Source organism: Salvelinus alpinus, chromosome 1 (genome assembly GCF_045679555.1).
Source record: "Salvelinus alpinus chromosome 1, SLU_Salpinus.1, whole genome shotgun sequence".
In the NCBI taxonomy this organism is placed as follows: Eukaryota; Metazoa; Chordata; class Actinopteri; order Salmoniformes; family Salmonidae; genus Salvelinus; species Salvelinus alpinus.
Genome location: NC_092086.1, coordinates 96,189,962 through 96,209,127, shown reverse-complemented (window position 1 = coordinate 96,209,127; position 19,166 = coordinate 96,189,962). Strand labels below are relative to the sequence as shown.

The following is a 19,166-nucleotide window of genomic DNA, read 5'->3' as shown; positions in this document are numbered from 1 at the left end:
ATGTGTTATTTTTTTCTATTTTTACCCATCTACCAATAGGTGCCCTTCTTTGAAAGGCATTGGAAAACCTCCCTGGTCTTTGTGGTTGAATCTGTGTTTGAAATCCACTGCTCAATTGAGGGACCTTACAGAAAATTGTATGTCTTGGGTACAGAGATCAGGTAGTCATTCAAAATTCAAAAAATTCAAAAATCACTATTATTGCACACATTTTTTCCATAACAAAGGGGATGAAAACTTGACTCAAAGATATTTCAGCTTTTCATTTTAATGAATTTGTAAACATTTCAAAAAACATAATTGCACTTTGACATTATGGTGTATTGTGTATAGGCCAGTGACAAAAAAATCTAAATTTAATCCATTTAAAATTCAGGCTGTAACAAAAAATTTGGAAAAAGTCAAGGGGTGTGAACCCTTTCTGAAGGCAGTGTACATCTAAAAGTAATGCCCTATGATGACCGACATAAAGGTCTGTGAGACAACAGAGGAGTTTGGACTGAGGAGGCTGCATACTGAAAATCAACAGAAGCACTGCTAGGACAATTAGAAAAACGAGAAGAAAGCAAATACAGGGAGAAGAGGCTATGGAAATGGTAATCCACTGACTGTCAACTGGAACACAGCATATTTACATGTGATTATATTTACCCCTCCGGTGCGTAACTCATTTAGATTATTAACAGCAGCGTGGAGAGGAGGAAATAAAATGTTGAAATAATTGTAGATGGTGTTGACTTTGTTTTATTGACACAGCCTCATAAATATTCATGTTAGTTTTTTTTGTTTCAGCTGTAAACTGTGACAACCAGGAGCATGAGGAGAATTCCCAATATTCTTCAGTCTCTTGAACAGAGGCACTCACATTGATGATGAAAAAAACATTCCAAGTCATTCTTTGCAAACTATGTATGCATCTGGTCTTCTACAAGTAATCCGATTTTTGTTTGTTTTTAAACCATGCTTGGAGTGCATCCTGAATGAGGTGATGTACCCAGGTACTCACAGTGCTATTCAGCAGACAACGGCCCACAACGCAACAGCTCCACTTTTTATTTTGTCCTGTGACAGTTGATTTTAATATACATGTAAAGTACCAGTCAAAAGTCTGGACACACCTACTCATTCAAGGTTTTTATTTTTACTATTTTCTACATTGTTGAATAATAGTGAAGACATCAAAACTATGAAATAACACATATGGAATCATGTATTAACCAAAAAAGTGTTAAACAAATCAAAATATATTTTATATTTGAGATTCTTCAAAGTAGCCACCCTTTGCCTTGACAGCTTTGCTCACTCTTGGCATTCACTCAACCAGCTTCATGAGGTAGTCACCTGGAATGCATTTAAATTAACAGGTGAGCCTCATTAAAAGTTAATTTGTGGAATTTATTTCCTTCTTAATGCCATTTGAGACAATCAGTTGTGTTGTGACAAGGTAGGGTTGGTATACAGAAGGTAGCCCTATTTGGTAAAAGACCAACTCCATATTATTGGCAAGAAAAGCGCAAATAAGCAAAGAGAAACGACAGTCCATCATTACTTTAAGACATGAAGGTCAGTCAATACAGAACACTTCAAAAACTTTTAAAGTTTCTTCAAGTGCAGTCGCAAAAACCATCAAGCGCTATGATGAAACTGGCTCTCATGAGGACCGTCACAGGAAAGAAAGACCCAGAGTTACCTCTGCTGCAGAGGACGAGTTCATTAGAGTTAACTGCACCTCAGATTGTAGCCCAAATAAATGCTTCACAGAGTTCAAGTAACAAACACATCTCAACATAAACTGTTCAGAGGAGACTTTCATGGACTTTCATGAAACAGGCTTTCATGGTCAAATTGATGCAAAGAAACCACTACTCAAGGACATCAATAAGAAGAGACTTGCTTGGGCCAAGAAACATGAGCAATGGACATTAGACCAGTGGAAATCTGTCCTTTGGGCTGATGAGTCCAAATTTGAGATTTTTGGTTCCAACCGCTGTCTTTATGCGACGCAGAGTAGGTGAACTCCGCATGTGTGGTTCCCACCATAAAGCAGGTGGTGTGATGGTGATTTGCTGGTGACACGGTCTGTGACTTATTTAGAATTCAAAACACACTTAACCAGCATTCTGCTGCGAAACGCCATCCCATCTGGGTTGCACTTAGTGGGACTATCATTTATTTCATAGTTTTGATGTCTTGTAGAAAATAGTAAAAATAAAATCCCTTGAATAAGTAGGGTGTCCAAACTTTTGACTGGTACTCATATACAGTGGGGAGAACAAGTATTTGATAAACTGCCGATTTTGCAGGTTTTCCTACTTACAAAGCATGTAGAGGTCTGTAATTTTTTAATCATAGGTACACTTCAACTGTGAGAGACGGAATGTAAAACAAAAATCCAGAAAATCACATTGTATGATTTTTAAGTAATTTTAAGTTAAGACCCACTGTACATAACATCTAATTTACATTCTTTAGATATAATAAAAAACGAACCCTTTTTTCTTGCATTACAGTCATCAGTGGATATTAAAGGAAACAAAACATTAAATGCTCACATACTCTCACGTGGCTCACATATAGTATGAACAAAAGCTATCGCTTCAAGGTTTTCTTAATACTCTTTGAACACATCATGCAAAACAAACAAAAGGCAGACAAAAGTTCAGGTTTGTCAAGAGAATGTACATATATTTTCCATGGCTTATGACAGAGGACATGATCACATCCCTATCATATTAGTGTTGCAGTTGATTTGGATCAAAGTCTGTTTCTCATCCTTAACATGTAATCATTCAATAATATTAATCTTAAATTAAAGAAAAGCATATGACTTTTTTTTATTGCCAAGACTAATCCTTAATTAGACAAATATTTATAATTTAATGTCACCAAAGCAACCTAAATATCTGAAACGTACACAACAAGGCATATAAATAGACAATCCAATGGGTACGTTAAACGTATACTCAAGACTTCCTATCGTGTCCTATAGTTGTCCTTACAGAGCTGAAACACACTGAAGACCTCTGAGCTCCCCTGTTCTGAGTCTGGGGTCAGTCCTTATATACCATTTATGGGTCAGCCATGCAATGTGCTCCCATAGGTTGACATCTACATTGTAGTGAATATATATGGGTGAAAACAGGTTTCTCAGCAAAACTGAAAATAAACAGGTGAGAATTAAGTGGATGAGATGTGTAGTGACAGTCACTATTGAAATGGGAGGAAAAACATTTGAATTCATGTAGTCATATCTATAGCCACAACACACAACATTTCTTGAAAGTATTCTTGAGGCCTCCAGAAGCAAAGCATGGTACAACATTACACAGTGTGCATTCAAAATCAAATAGAACACCAGGAAGCTCTGTTTGTATAAGGCAACCAATGTCTGACACTTATAGTAAGTAGTGGAGTACATAGTGTGTATAGTAAGGAGTAACAATTATAGGAGCAAAGGAAATTACACAGACACAAATTCAGTTAAAAACATTTTGTTTTAAATTAATTCTGAATGTGTAAAACCAAAAAACTAAATTGTACATACACTTGTTTTTATGAGTCAATACTTAGTGACAGAGCAGCTGAAGCAAGGCATTAGCCAAATCCATTATTGTCTGGTCAAATGGCTGTCCAAAACAGATCAGAGAGAGGAAGGAGAACTGTGGTTCTATAATGCGAAGGAGGATAATTATAGTCTACTGATACAGATTTGGAAACACTGCTGCACCAGTGACCACAGTGGTAAGAACCGAGGCTAAAAAAGGCATGTCTACCTCACAGATACAGTATATTATACACACTTAGAAAAATATAATTTCATAAAAAATATAACTTATTTTGAACCAACTGCATTCAAAAAAAGGGGAAAATCTAGTCAGTCAACTATGGGATAGAGTATTTTAAAGATATCGTGTTCATATGCAGTGAAGTGTTCGTAAGACTTACACACACCGCCAGGAAGAAACTCCAACACATAGTCTAAGTCAGTCTCTTTCACAGACAAACACTGTCTGTGGGTAAGCAATACTTTCCGTATTGCAATCTCTGCATAACAAAATGCCTTCTGAAGACTGAATGTGTCCGGCTTCTTAGCTCTCCTATAGTCTTGTAAGACACACTGCTCATGAACAAGACTATTTGAAAGCCCACCCGAGGGAGGTCATACATTTCAGAAACGTAAATGTAAAAAATGTCGGTGTTAAATGAACAGTGTGTGGTAATGACAGACTTTGGTGTAATTTGAACTGTATTGTTGGTTAAGGGCTTGTAAGTAAACATTTCACTGTTGTATTCGGCACATGTGACAAATACAATTTTATTTGTCAGTGTCAGGTCTATCGCAACAATACTAACGTTCCATCTGCCCTTACACCCAATTGGTTAAGAGACAAAAGTTGGCAGATGTTAGTGTGCAGGGACACCTCGGTAGCGAACAGTAGCTCTGTCACTCTGCTTAGACGTAACAAAAAACATACACTAAACATGCATAGAGAATGGAGTAGAGGGAACAACGTATAACACTTGACACGTTTGTGTAAAAACATACACGAAAGAAAAATGTCGTTAAACAGATTGAATTTTTTTTGGTTATCTGAACATAACAAAATGATGGTAAAATCAGCTTCAGGTCGATTTCCACACAATAGATCTGAAGAGGAACAGCATAAAAACACATGATTCTTCTAGCTTTGGCATCACAAAGATGATATATTCCTTGACTCCAACATACAGTACCCTCCACTTGGTATACAGCTGGAGTGCAGTAAGAGATAGCCAAAGCTTTCTTTGAGATTTGAGGTTTCATTAAAACTTGAGCCATGCTCTAAAAGTATGCCATCTCCATTTCAGATTTGAGGAGCTGAACTACACTTTTTAGTGCAATTTGCAATACACATACAAATAAAAATATAGCTATAAAATAAAGATAATGCACTTGCTGATTTACCAGCTCCATCAGATGGAAGAGGGGATGCTAAGCTATTTAGGCATTAACAAATGTACTGTACAAAGTATAGATTTTAATGACCCAAACGATTAGCATTTTATTTGCCGAATATTATATTCGTAGCTAGCAAGTCTTAGTTCTTCCACCACTGACATTCACCATGATGCATTTTATACAGACTTCTCATGCCATTTTATTTCTCAATCATTTCTTTCAAATCTACTTTGAAATGAAAACCAACATGATAGTTCCACAAGCAAATGGCATGAGTTCAACATTCACAATTCAATTGCACATCTTCCATTTCTATCTTCACAAATAATATATTTGTTCTGCAAAACAAATAGCAGACACAATGTTACAGAACAGTACTGTTTTCCTAAGCATAATTAGTGTTGGTACTTTGCAAACTAGACCAAGTTTAACCAACTATTGCTGTCATTCAAACCACTGTCCATGAGTCCAGCAGTTTCCTCTTAATAACTCACAGATTAAATAAACAATGGAAGGAAAACATGGCCTACTTGTCCAACCAAGGATGACGTGAAGGAAGTGAAAAGCGTGGAGCAGCTGTGAGCAGTGCTAGGCTCACTGGTACCCCAACCACACCGGCAGCCCACACTGCCCACGGCTCTGACATCACATCTAAAAGAGATGACAGGTGTTGAGAGGGAAGCAGGTTATACCATAACACCTCAGGGTGGGGGGAGAGAGAGGGAATGGAGGAGTGAGGAGAGCCATGGTTGGCATGGTGGGCTGGGCCTGGACTGGAGTGGGTTAGTTGGTTGGCACCTCTCAGGGCGTCTGGGACCCAGACCTCTTGAAGCTGCCCAGCAGGCTCTGAACCCCCTTCTTGACACTGGAGCCCACACGACGTGCCACGGAGTCGGCCGGTGGGCCTGGCAGGCAGGAGCTGGTACTGGGGGGCCTGGCATCCAGACACTTCTGGTAGCGCAGCTGTCAAAAGTCACACAATATAAGCACCAAAGCACCTGAATAGAAAATTAAACTTGGACTCAAAATATTTGGTGCAACAAGGCTGTGTATGTTTAATATTGGCGCATAGTAAAACAGTCCAATCCCTGCAAACTCCTCCCATTTAGAAGAACCACTCACCTAATGTTTCTACGGAAGTGACAACAATAATTATGCAAGGAGGAATTACCAAGTGAATGTTGGCTCCTTGCACATCTCTCTGTCCATCTGGCTTATCAATATCCTCTGTTTCAGTGTCAATTTATTTGTCCACTTATCTGTGCTTCCATCCTTGGTACCATAGCTAGTTAGATAACTTAATTTGCCCTGTTTTTGGCATTTTTAAGCGAACAACACAACCAAGCATTAGACTAGCATGAGAAGGAAGCAAAATGACTTCATCTAAATACTCCATGCTGGACTCGTATGACATTTCTGTACATTCTCTTACAGGGATGTCTAGCAAAACATAAAATAGCAGAACCCTTCTCCCCTGTGTGCATAGAGCTGTCACGAACTCACTGACATGGGTAGCTTTGCGGGGCAGCACCAGTTGATACAATGTTGAAAGTTTGCTAGCGACAGTGTGAGCTCATCACAGACAGGCGGAGTAGAGAGAAGATGTGACTGAAAGACAACCTCTGTGCATAGCCAATGTACTTCATAAAGGATATTTATTTGTATAAGGATATTTTCTGCTGGACAATGTGTCCGACAAAGTTTTTATTTGTCTGCTTGTATTCATTTGTATTGGCCAAAAACCATCAATTGTTGGCTGACAGAAACGTTGCACTCACCATGCAGGCGGCCTGCACAGCCTCACTAAGGCTGGCAGCGTTGGGCTCACACCAGAACATGTGGCAGATGAAGTCCCCGGGGCCCTCGGCCATGATGAAGGCAAAGGTGTGGACGTCCTTCCCCACGCCCATGAAGGACAGGAACCGCACCCGGCACTCAGAAAGAACCTCCTCTGTCTGCAGTGAACACAACAGAACACCTTGGGTCAGACTATTCCCACAGCAATTTAAACAATCTCAGAGCTTCAAATTGGAAAGACATTAAAAATACATTTTTGAGATTGTGCGTGTACATTTGTGTGTGACTATCTGTGTGTGTGCTCACCTCAGCTGTGACTATTGTAAGTGTGGCTGAAGCCACGTTCACAGTAACTGGCGTCCACTCTTCCTTCTCTTTGGAATTGATTGCTGTGTTGAGGGCTACATTGACTAGGTCCATACCTGGATAGGACATACCACTCAGGTTAGCTGCACATCTGAGTACACTCAATACCTGAGAATTTCAGGAAAAAGGAAGGAATTACAGGAATTGTGTTAGTTCATACTTCACAGAAAACCAAGTGTTAGTTAATAGCTCAATATCCCTAACAAGAGGATAGCTCATAGCAGTCGAGACGTCACACAATAAGACATCAGTATCACAACCTGTAGAAGAAATCAGTAGAACAGATGCAATACTTTGAGACATTCAATAAGTCAATGTATATTGAGTGCATTGCATTAAGTGAATCCCAACTTAGTTGAAAGTCAGTATTCATTTAATTACAGTACCAACATATGGGAGGACAAGTGGAAGGTTAAATACAGGCAGTGACTGAGAAACATACACAAGTTTACCTGAAATGTAATTCAATACACACCATCACAACTCTAAGAAAGAGAAGAAAAAGCATTCCTTACCAAAGCGTTCCTTACCTACGGGTTTAGCCACCGGCACGTTACCCAGGTAACGTACCTGGAAGGACTGGACTAGCTCATTCTTTGGTGCAGGGAATTCTGTAGGGAGAGGAGAGAGACAGAAAACCACTGTGACATCCTGCTAAAACCATACAAAGGACCTGAAGTTGCCCATAAATACATTTGGATTTAGATTATACAGTAAGTATATAGTCATACTAGGCTCGGGAAGTATCCAGATTGTCATACCGACCTTGTACCATACCAGGATATTTGGTAATACCGGCACTGAACACAAGGGACGCTGTTTTCAAACCCCACTGATAGCATTGCTAACCTTCAGATTACAGAGTAACAAGTATATGTAAAATCCCATACAGAATGCTAACTAAATGCTAACGAGCGCAAAGCAAACATTTTATAGCATCTGACCTATACTATACAAGTATACAACTAACTCAAAATGCTACTCACAGTTTTCTTGCACGTACAAAACAAATATTAGGCACTTGATCTAGGAAGAGATTTTCTGCTGTTACCAAGCAAATGCTTGATTCTGGAAGAAGCTAACCACTTAGCTAGACGGCTAACTAGCTACTAAATTAGCAGAACAAATGCACAACTGCAGAGCATTTAACACATTTTAGACAGTAAACTTAATTGTTATAAGATATCTAGCTGGCAAACATTTAGTTGTGAATTCCATACTGTAATTAGATCACATGGCGCATGCTGCACAACAGTGAGTGACTCACATGGCTCCAGTCTCTCGTTATTCTGTGCTTGTAAACAAACACCAAGTGACTAGGGACTAACTCACAAACACACCGGTATACCACCAAACCTAAGTCATACATCAAGTGGCAGTGTTTTACCCTGGAAAGGAATGTCCACCAGTTTAGAGGGGTCTATGTTGAGTCTGTTCAGAGAGGACTTGGATGATTTCCTCTGGGCCATTATCTACAGAAAAGGAATGACAGGAAAGAACCGATTCAACATGTCAAAATATAAAGACACAAACAACCCCTGAACCACAGTCCCGACGTTATGTGAAAAAAAGGGAGATTTCATTCAGGTTCAATGTGGAGGCCTGAGTATGGTGCAGTGCACCAAAGCAGATGGGCTTACCTTAGAGCAGATGTCATGCATGCTCGTGGCAATGTTCTTAGCAGGTGTGTCACACCTGAACACATGGCACTTCAGAACATGAGTCAGTTTGTCTCTCGCCACGTAGGCAAAGTCCCTAAAGTTAACACAAACAAGGAGGCGTCTCTTGAGAGGCCGTTATAAAGGCTGATCATGACAATTGAGGCAGATGAAATGGACAATGCTGAAATCAATACATTTTGATAATATCAGGATTTTTTCAAGAGAACTAGCAACCTAATAGCGTAAGCTTTCACAAATACAACAATGAACAAATGTACTAACAATTAGGACTGAGAACACTTAGTGTTGTCACACTATTATTAATAGCTAAGCAAACATTCTCGTCTATAGAAACTGATCAGAAAGTCATGGGTGTGATTGAGAAACATTGAACATTATGGGATAGGGGTGTGGAATCAATATGCTAACTATGACAACCACAACTATGATCTATTCTACGTGACATGACGGAAGATGGTAGATACGACAATGACAATACCTCTCCCTGTGTGCCCAAGTGCAGCCGGTTAGAGAGAAAACCCCAAATCAATCAATTCAACAGAAAAAGCAGGGTTCACAAAATAAGGCAACAAAAGCCAGACAAATAAAACCAAAATAAGAAACATTGTCTATAGCAAACTGGCACACATTTTTCTAGTATTCAAATATGAAGAAAATATACAGAAATGTATACTGAAAATATAAACGCAACATCTTTAAAGATTGCACTGAGTTACACTTCATATGAGGAAATTAGTCAATTAAAATAAATAAATTAGGCCCTAGTCTATGGCTTTCACATGACTGGAAATACAGATATGCATCTGATGGTCACAGAAACCTTAAAAAAAAAGGTAGGGGCGCGGATCAGCAAACCTGTCAATATCTGGTGTGACCACCATTTGCCACATGCAGCACGACACATCTTCTCATAGAGTTAATCAGGCTGTTGATTGTGGCCTGTGAAATGTTGTCCTACTCCTCTTCAATGGCTGCGCGAGGTTGCTGGATATTGGCGGGAACTGGAACACACTGTTGTACACGTTGATCCAGAACATACCAAACATGTTCAATGGTGGAAGAACTGGGACATTTTCAGCTTCCAGGAATTGTGTACAGATCCTTGCGACATGGGGCCGTGCATTATCATGCTGAAACATGAGATGATGGCGGCGGATGAATGGCACGACAATGGGATTCAGGATCTCATCACGGTTTCTCTGTGATCTCAAATTGCCATCGTTAAAATGCAATTGTGTTCGTGGTCCATAGCTTATGACTGCCCATAACATTGCCCCGTGGTGGTGGGGTTCTCTGTTCACAACGTTAACATCAGCAAACCACTCTCCCACACAACGCCATACACATGGTCTGCGGTTGTGAGGCTGGTTGGGCGTACTCTAAAAACAACATTAGAGGCGGCTTATGGTATAGAAATGAACATTCAATTCTCTGGCAACAACTCTGGTGGACATTCACTGCACGCTCCCTCAAAACTTGACATCTGTGACATTGTGTCGTGTGACAAAACTGGACAACCCCAGCACAAGGTGCACCTGTGTAACGGCCATACTGTTTAATCAGCTTGTTGATATGCCACATCTGTCAGGTATTAATTTGGCAAAGGAAAAATGCTCACTAACAGGGATGTAAACAAATTTGCGCACAAAGTTTGAGCGAAATAAGCTTTTTGTGCGTATGGAAACTGTTTAGGATCTTTATTTTCAGCTCATGAAACTTGGGACCAACACTTTACAAGTTGCGTTTTGGTTTTGTGAAGTGTAGTTAGAGTAGCAGGGGACTGACCTGCCGTTGTCCCGGCCCACTCCCCACACTCGGATGCTGACGATAGGCTGGGTGTGCAGCAGAGTCTGGCCCAAAGGATCAATCAGGTTCAAGGTCTCATTCTCCAGAACAAGGAGCATGTCTTTTCCCTGTGTGAAAACACATTACAGAACATTCCTCTTAACATTGTTCTACCAACACTATCCAGGTAATATTCCCACACACAAGCCATTCTCTGACCTCTCCCCAGATCCCAGCCGTGTCGTGCAGGTTGTGTTTGTGGTAAGAGAGCTGTCTGATGCAGTTGTTGACAGCCACGCTGCTCTTCCCTGGAGCCATCTCCTCCTCTGATATCTCCACCCAGCCCAGAGACCGCACCGCAAAAACCTTTTGAGAGACACGAGGAGAGGGAAAGAGTGATTAAGAGCATGTTGAGTGTTAAAAGAGAAAAAAGTGTATGTGGGATGGGAGTGGAATGATTGGTTATATCTATTTGTCTGAGTGAGAGCACATACCTTAGCGTCCAGGTCATTGATGAGTGAGTTCATCTTCTCCTTTCCTTCAGACTGTGAACAGCTGGATGTGAAAGGAATCAGACAATATAAGCATATAATGATAATACACTGTACCTGAAAGGGGGGGGGGGGGGCTCACCTGAGATTGATAGACGCATAACGCAATGTGGCTCCTTCAAAATCCTTCAGGGTCTGATCAGCCATTGCATCTTCCTCCTGAAGACATACCAACAACAGTAAGAAGTCACATTTCCACATTTGAGATAAAAATTAATAAGCAGTTGATATCTAAACATTGAAAATCTCTGAATGAAGGTTTGCAAACTGCATTGATGTTAGGTTTGTTTCAAGTACATTTGGCACTTACCTTCCAGAACTCCTCGTCATTAAACCTGTTGGGGCGGGACTGGGTGAGACTACTCCACGTCAACTGAAAATACAAAATAGAGACAAGGACCAATTAGAAGTAGGAAACTAAATCCGTTAGCACTAGCAGTGGGAGCTTAAATGGAAATACAATGACTGTGTGGCTCTAATTGACACAGGCAGGCCAAAACCTAGTGTCCACAGACATGGAAGGAAGCTAAAGTAATTCCACTGCCTAAAAATAGTAAAGCACCCTTTGCTGGTCTAACAGCCGCCCAATCAGTTTGCTGCCTGTTCTTCGAAAACTGATGGAGAAAATTGTGTTTGAACAAAAAATATATGATATTTTTCAAAAGAACAAGCATGCAAATAGGAAAGGGCACTCAACTTGTAATGCACTGACTGAGATGACTGATGATTGGCTAAAATAAATGTATAATCAGATACTGTAGTTGGAGCGAGGGCTGTGGCGGTCATTACATTTTATCAGCCGGTTATTGTCATGCAAAAGACTGCCGGTCTCACGGTAACTGACAGTTAATTCAAATAAACACGTTTAACATCTCCAGGCCTCCAAGCTGTATTCAAGCCACAGATGTGCGCCATTGAATCTAATAAAAAAAGTTTAATAAAATCAATTTAATATACACCATCAGAAAAAATCCATTATTTATTTTAGGCAGGTCTAAATAAACAACGATATGAAGAAAATGTATTTCAGAAGAGCAGAATATGAGTTGGCCTACTGTATATTACATGGCTATGTGCCATGCCACAGGCTTGTCCATTTAGCAGACAAGATATTCTTATAAGTCCTGTGCCATAATTTTATATTATATGACTTTATAGTAAGAAGAATAAAATTGAACTTAGCTGAAAAAATATATAAAAAATATTTTTCCCATTCCGGAGCGAAGTGGCTATGTTGAACGCAAAAGTGATCATTTCAAACCGGTCCTACATTTGAAGTCGGAAGTTTACATACACTTAGGTTGGAGTCATTAAAACTTGTTTTTCCAACCACTCCACAAATTTCTTGTTAACAAACTATAGATTTGGCAAGTCGGTTAGGACATCTACTTTGTGCATGACACAAGTCATTTTTCCAACAATTGTTTACAGACAGATTATTTCACTGTATCACAATTCCAGTGGGTCAGACGCTTACATACACTAAGTTGACCGTAACTTTAAACAGCTTGGAAAATTCCAGAAAATGATGTCATGGCATTAGAAGGTTCTGATAGGCTAATTGACATAATTTGAGTCAATTGGAGGTGTACCTGTGGATGTACACTGCTCAAAAAAATAAAGGGAACACTTAAACAACACAATGTAACTCCAAGTCAATCACACTTCTATGAAATCAAACTGTCCACTTAGGAAGCAACACTGATTGACAATACATTTCACATGCTGTTGTGCAAATGGAATAGACAAAAGGTGGAAATTATAGGCAATTAGCAAGACACCCCCAAAAAAGGAGTGATTCTGCAGGTGGTGACCACAGACCACTTCTTAGTTCCTATGCTTCCTGGCTGATGTTTTGGTCACTTTTGAATGCTGGCGGTGCTCTCACTCTAGTGGTAGCATGAGACGGAGTCTACAACCCACACAAGTGGCTCAGGTAGTGCAGTTCATCCAGGATGGCACATCAATGCGAGCTGTGGCAAAAAGGTTTGCTGTGTCTGTCAGCGTAGTGTCCAGAGCATGGAGGCGCTACCAGGAGACAGGCCAGTACATCAGGAGACGTGGAGGAGGCCGTAGGAGGGCAACAACCCAGCAGCAGTACCGCTACCTCCGCCTTTGTGCAAGGAGGTGCACTGCCAGAGCCCTGCAAAATGACCTAACTAAAATCTGAAATAAATCACTCTACTATTATTCTGACATTTCACATTCTTAAAATAAAGTGATGATCCTAACTGACCTAAGACAGGGAATTTTTACTAGTTTTAAATGTCAGGAATTGTGAAAAACGGAGTTTAAATGTATTTGGCTAAGGTGTATGTAAACTTCCAACTTCAACTGTATTTGTTAGATTTAGAGTTATTTGGCAACTTTAGTTGTGAATGGTACAAACCTTAGAAATAAAAACATATGGGCTGCATGATTTGACTATAGGCTATTGATGATTTGAGAAAGTCTCAACAACAACAACAAAAAGCTTGCGCTCTGTTCCTTGCTTCAGGCTGCACACACCGTTCTCTCCTCAAGTGATCATATTTTCACCCATCAGACTATTCTCAATGTAATCTTGTCTTTACTATTAAGTCAAATCAGTTTAGATTTAGAATGGCCCATTATCAAGTGGGAAGGAACAGGGGCACCTTTCCAGGCGGTTCATTTTTTAATCATTCCGGATAGGCTCCTCCGGTTATTTCACTCCATCAACCCCTGTTTGTATGCCATCAACCCCTGTTTGTATGCCATCAACCCCTGTTTGTATGCCATCAACCCCAAACTTTGTATGCCATCAACCCCAAACTTTGTATGCCATCAACCCCAAACTTTGTATGCCATCAACCCCAAACTTTGTATGCCATCAACCCCAAACTTTGTATGCCATCAACCCCAAACTTTGTATGCCATCAACCCCAAACTTTGTATGCCATGGGCTCTCCAACCCTGTTCCTGCAGCTACCCAGTGCTTAATTTGGGAAACCAAGTGAAATCTGTTCAGGAACATCGTTTTCACAACTAAACATATTTCTGTTGTCAGCCCCTCTCTTTGCAGCTCGAGAAAAGAATGAAGGATAGAGAGAAGATGGAAACACATAGTAGTGAGATATTCTGTAGTTAAGGTATTGTCAGCCTATTAATTATGAAAATATATATTTTTTATCCTTATCCTCAAATTCACTCTAATTGTAGGCTAACTAAGCCAAATGAATCTTTGCCTTAGAAAGCACTGTACATTTCGTTGTGTTAAGCTTTGAAACAACATCTACAACAACCATGTTTTCCACTGTTTCAACCTGTTGTTGAACTTTTTTCAAATTGATCAATAACTGTGCGGTGAGTTTTAAAAGCATGATACTGTTTTGATAGTAATAGTGATAGTGTTTGATGTGATTTTCAATTGTATTTACACTGATGTCAGAGTGGTTAGAGGGACAATAGATCGCCGAGTACCAGGCCATTAGCGACCTAATGGTTGTTAGCGAGTTGGGTACTACCAACGCATGTCCAGAGTGCATAAAAGGAGATTACCGTGACTCAATGGTCACGTGGAATTTTATTGCGGTCATGACTCATGACTGCCGGTGCGGTGGTAATACGGTCACCGCAAAAGCCCTATTTGGAGATGTATTGTTAGATTTCAGTGCAGCCTTTGATGTTATAATTTCTTATTGAAAAAAACGAACTTGTTACGGCTTTACGTCCCCTGCCATCACATGGTTGGAGAGTTACTTATCCAATAGAATATTCTTCAATGGAAACTTCTCTAACATTAGATACAGTGGGGCAAAAAAGTATTTAGTCAGCCACCAATTGTGCAAGTTCTAACACTTAAAAAGATGAGAGAGGCCTGTAATTTTCATCATAGGTACACTTCAACTATGACAGACAAAATGAGAAAAAAAAATCCAGAAAATCACATTGTAGGATTTTTTATGAATTTATTTGCAAATTATGGTGGAAAATAAGTATTTGATCACCTACAAACAAGCAAGATTTCTGGCTCTCACAGACCTGTAACTTCTTCTTTAAGAGGCTCCTCTGTCCTCCACTCGTTACCTGTATTAATGGCACCTGTTTGAACTTGTTATCAGTATAAAAGACACCTGTCCACAACCTCAAACAGTCACACTCCAAACTCCACTATGGCCAAGACCAAAGAGCTGTCAAAGGACACCAGAAACAAAATTGTAGACCTGCACCAGGCTGGGAAGACTGAATCTGCAATAGGTAAGCAGCTTGGTTTGAAGAAATCAACTGTGGGAGCAATTATTAGGAAATGGAAGACATACAAGACCACTGATAATCTCCCTCGATCTGGGGCCCCACGCAAGATCTCACCCCGTGGGGTCAAAATGATCACAAGAACGGTGAGCAAAAATCCCAGAACCACACGGGGGGACCTAGTGAATGACCTGCAGAGAGCTGGGACCAAAGTAACAAAGCCTACCATCAGTAACACACTACGCCGCCAGGGACTCAAATCCTGCAGTGCCAGACGTGTCCCCCTGCTTAAGCCAGTACATGTCCAGGCCCGTCTGAAGTTTGCTAGAGAGCATTTGGATAATCCATAAGAAGATTGGGAGAATGTCATATGGTCAGATGAAACCAAAATATAACTTTTTGGTAAAAACTCAACTCGTCGTGTTTGGAGGACAAAGAATGCTGAGTTGCATCCAAAGAACACCATACCTACTGTGAAGCATGGGGGTGGAAACATCATGCTTTGGGGCTGTTTTTCTGCAAAGGGACCAGGACGACTGATCCGTGTAAAGGAAAGAATGAATGGGGCCATGTATCGTGAGATTTTGAGTGAAAACCTCCTTCCATCAGCAAGGGCATTGAAGATGAAACGTGGCTGGGTCTTTCAGGATGACAATGATCCCAAACACACCACCTGGGCAACGAAGGAGTGGCTTCGTAAGAAGCATTTCAAGGTCCTGGAGTGGCCTAGCCAGTCTCCAGATCTCAACCCCATAGAAAATCTTTGGAGAGAGTTGAAAGTCCGTGTTGCCCAGCAACAGCCCCAAAACATCACTGCTCTAGAGGAGATCTGCATGGAGGAATGGGCCAAAATACCAGCAACAGTGTGTGAAAACCTTGTGAAGACTTACAGAAAACGTTTGACCTCTGTCATTGCCAACAAAGGGTATATAACAAAGTATTGAGATAAACTTTTGTTATTGACCAAATACTTATTTTCCACCATAATTTGCAAACAAATTCATAAAAAAATCCTACAATGTGATTTTCTGGATTTTTTTTTCTCATTTTGTCTGTTATAGTTGAAGTGTACCTATGATGAAAATTACAGGCCTCTCTCATCTTTTAAAGTGGGAGAACTTGCACAATTGGTGACTGACTAAATACTTTTTTGCCCCACTGTATATACAGTACCTCTATTTTTACAAATGATTTGCCACTTGTCTTCCAAGAACTTAAAATGAGTATGTATGCTGATGATTGCACACACTCTGCACATCAGCACCTACAGCCAGTGAGTTCACTGAGACTCTTAGGAAGGAGTTACAGTTAGTGTCAGAACAGGTAATTAACAATAAACTGGTCTTAAATACATCTAAAAGCATTGTATTTGGTTCAAAACATTCTCTAAGACCTAAACCTCAACTGGAGATGTGCATAAAGGGTGTGGCCATTGAACAAGTTGAGAAAGCTGAACTCCTAGTAGTAACATTGGATGGTCAGTTATCATGGTCAAGTTATAATGACAAAGTTGCTGTGAAGATGACGAGAGGTATGTCTGCTATAAAAAGATAATCTGCGTTTTTGACACAAAGATCAACTGTACTATTTGTTCAGGCTCTGGTCTTGTCCCATCTTGATTACTTTCCGGTAATATAGTCAGATGCAGCAAAGAAAGACCTAGCAAAGCTTTTAATTTATTTATTTGAAATGTAATATCTTATAACTGTACTTTGTCATGTATTTGTACATTTTATGTGGACACCAGTAAGAGTAGCTGCTGCACGTGCAGTAGCTAATGTGGATCATAATAAACTAAACTCTCTCTGCCCTCTAGCTCTCACCTGTGGCTCCTCACTGGGTGTGATGACAGGGGAGGTACTGGAGGGTCTCTCTGGGGCTTCTCCCTCCTCTAGGGGAGAGGGGGGCTCCCACTGGGTGGTGCCTGTGGGGATGTGCCAGTAGTAGGTACCGGACTCGTCTCTGACCCGCATCCACCCCGCAGGCAGGTCTGTGTCAGTCTCAAACGCACTGCGATCCCAGTAAGATTCTATACAACGAGGAGGAACAAGTGAGATAAATGTAAAGAGATAACTAGGAAATAAGAGATGACAATAAATGCTCAAACCCGGAAAACAATTTGATTGTATCACAATCCCTGTTTACGGCAAAAGCAAAGCACAAGTCTTATACACAACCCTGCACTCAAAGCCCATCCATTGTTAAGATATTTTGTTGCCCCTCTTACCTGGGTCACCATCCGGCGTGCTGTTGGCTGTGCTGCCCTGAGACAGTGACATACAGCTGGAGTCCTCATCACTGGGTGCTGCATTTCTGCCCTGAAACAGCAGGCAGGTTTCCTTGACTTCTCTACTGTCATCTCGCCGAGACTCGCTGCTACTTTGCGCCTCAGACGAGTCTGTGTCCCTCTCTCCACCACTTGGAAGAAGTAGAGGCTCTTCCTCATCTTCCTCTTTCCCATGAGGGGCTTCTGAGGTTTCGATCAGCAGAGGCTCATTCAGGTCAGAGCACAGGGACCTCAGGGTCTTAGAAGAGTGATTCTGCTCACTGACCTCCACCTGCTGGTCCACCACTAAAGAGTTCTGGTTGGGGTTTCCTTCTGGGCTCTCGTTGTGATTCAGATCTTGGTCAGAATTTCTATTCTGGTCCTGCTGCCTCTCTGCCACCTTGCGCAGTTGATTCTGATCCTCCTTGAGCCACTTGGCATTGGTCCCTGTGCTGTGCTGGCCCTGCTCGTTCTCCTGGTTCCGGACCCTCTCCTCCTCTCGCTGCTGACTGCACTCATCCTCATCGATGTCATTGCCGCCCTTGGTGCCATTCAGCAGATCCAGAGGAGTAGATGTGGCATAATTGTGGCGCTTCTTGGTGGAGGTGGTGCCTTTGGCCTTCTTGCTCAGGTCAGAATCAAGCAGAGCACTATGTGGGGAGCGGAGGTCAAGGGTCAGTGAGGACGGCAGACATGTGTTCTCATTGGCCAGATCGGAGGTCTTCTCCAAAGACATAGCAGAGAGCTGAGAGCCACTTTTTGGTATGTGGGGAAACATAAACAGGAAATCACACAGAGGTAGGCCTACAGGTGTTTGTTTACCACAACATACACAAATGTATGGAGACTGAGTCCATTTATCAGTGTTTAAATGGTCTGCATTAGATAGATCTCATCTGATTACAAAAATATAGCAGGCATATGGTTGCCAACCGCTAGCTAGCTACTGGCAACGATTGTTATGCAGAGATTTCAGCTCCTCCCACCAGGAATCCAAGGCTACAGGCAACACAAACTGTATGCTAGTTAGGTAAGGGCCCACTGCATATTAGCTAGATGCTACTATGCAATAAAAATGAGGGACAGAGGACAGCACATCTAGCAAGCTCTACAGAAGAAAATACAGTTTCTTGGAATGTAGCCAGCTAACGTTAGTTTTCTAGGCTATCACTATTTATATCTAATCACGTGTGGCACACGTCTATCTATCTAGCTTTATAACTAACATTAGATTGTGTGTCATAGCTTATATGCCGTCAAAATGAATCGAGTTGGCAAGCTAGCTAGCTAATGTTTGCTAGCTAGCTAGTTGACTCGTAACACCATTATTATCCCATTATAAACACACCCGTGTGTAAATAACTTAAATGACCTGGTAACTGATACCTGGCCAGAGCCAGGTATCAAACGGGCAATTCCTTACATAACTTACCCTGAATTGTATTTTCCTCTCTTTAGTTTTCCTCCCACCTTTATATCAGTGGTAAATATATCTTCTTCGTGTGGCTTTCCGGCAGACTCGAAGCTTTGTTGCGTATTGCTGCCTTTCGCAGGTCGGAGTGCGGATT

The 19,166-nt window shown here is 41.0% G+C and overlaps 1 protein-coding gene across 2 annotated transcripts; it reads right to left on the bottom strand.

The window, feature by feature from the left end:
* Nucleotides 1-250: 250 nt before the first annotated feature.
* On the bottom strand, nucleotides 251-19,152 carry LOC139535471 (amyloid beta precursor protein binding family B member 1-like). 2 transcript variants are annotated; one of them, XM_071334894.1, is made up of 14 exons: nucleotides 19,031-19,152; nucleotides 17,560-18,353; nucleotides 17,156-17,361; nucleotides 11,431-11,493; nucleotides 11,203-11,279; nucleotides 11,064-11,124; nucleotides 10,789-10,935; nucleotides 10,570-10,697; nucleotides 8,743-8,857; nucleotides 8,490-8,574; nucleotides 7,633-7,713; nucleotides 7,043-7,158; nucleotides 6,718-6,894; nucleotides 251-5,902 (listed from the first exon to the last, which is right to left on the bottom strand). In XM_071334894.1, exons 2-14 carry the CDS (start codon nucleotides 18,332-18,334, stop codon nucleotides 5,741-5,743), a joined length of 2,193 nt encoding a protein of 730 aa, XP_071190995.1. In that variant the 5' UTR covers nucleotides 18,335-18,353; nucleotides 19,031-19,152; the 3' UTR covers nucleotides 251-5,740. The 2 variants fall into 2 exon arrangements, with proteins under 2 accessions (XP_071190995.1, XP_071191006.1); XM_071334905.1 differs by having other exon boundaries at nucleotides 7,618-7,713; nucleotides 19,031-19,137.
* Nucleotides 19,153-19,166: the final 14 nt, after the last annotated feature.

Bases quoted from the DNA above. Each gene is read 5' to 3' on its own strand.
- LOC139535471 (XM_071334905.1), bottom strand. From the start codon at position 18,334: ATGTCTTTGGAGAAGACCTCCGATCTGGCCAATGAGAACACATGTCTG. The intron at 8,858-10,569 runs GTCAGTCCCCTG...TGTTAACTTTAG, and splicing joins GTGGGCCGGGACAACGGCAG to GGACTTTGCCTACGTGGCGA. The intron at 5,903-6,717 runs GTGAGTGCAACG...GACTTTTGACAG, and splicing joins CTGTGCAGGCCGCCTGCATG to CTGCGCTACCAGAAGTGTCT.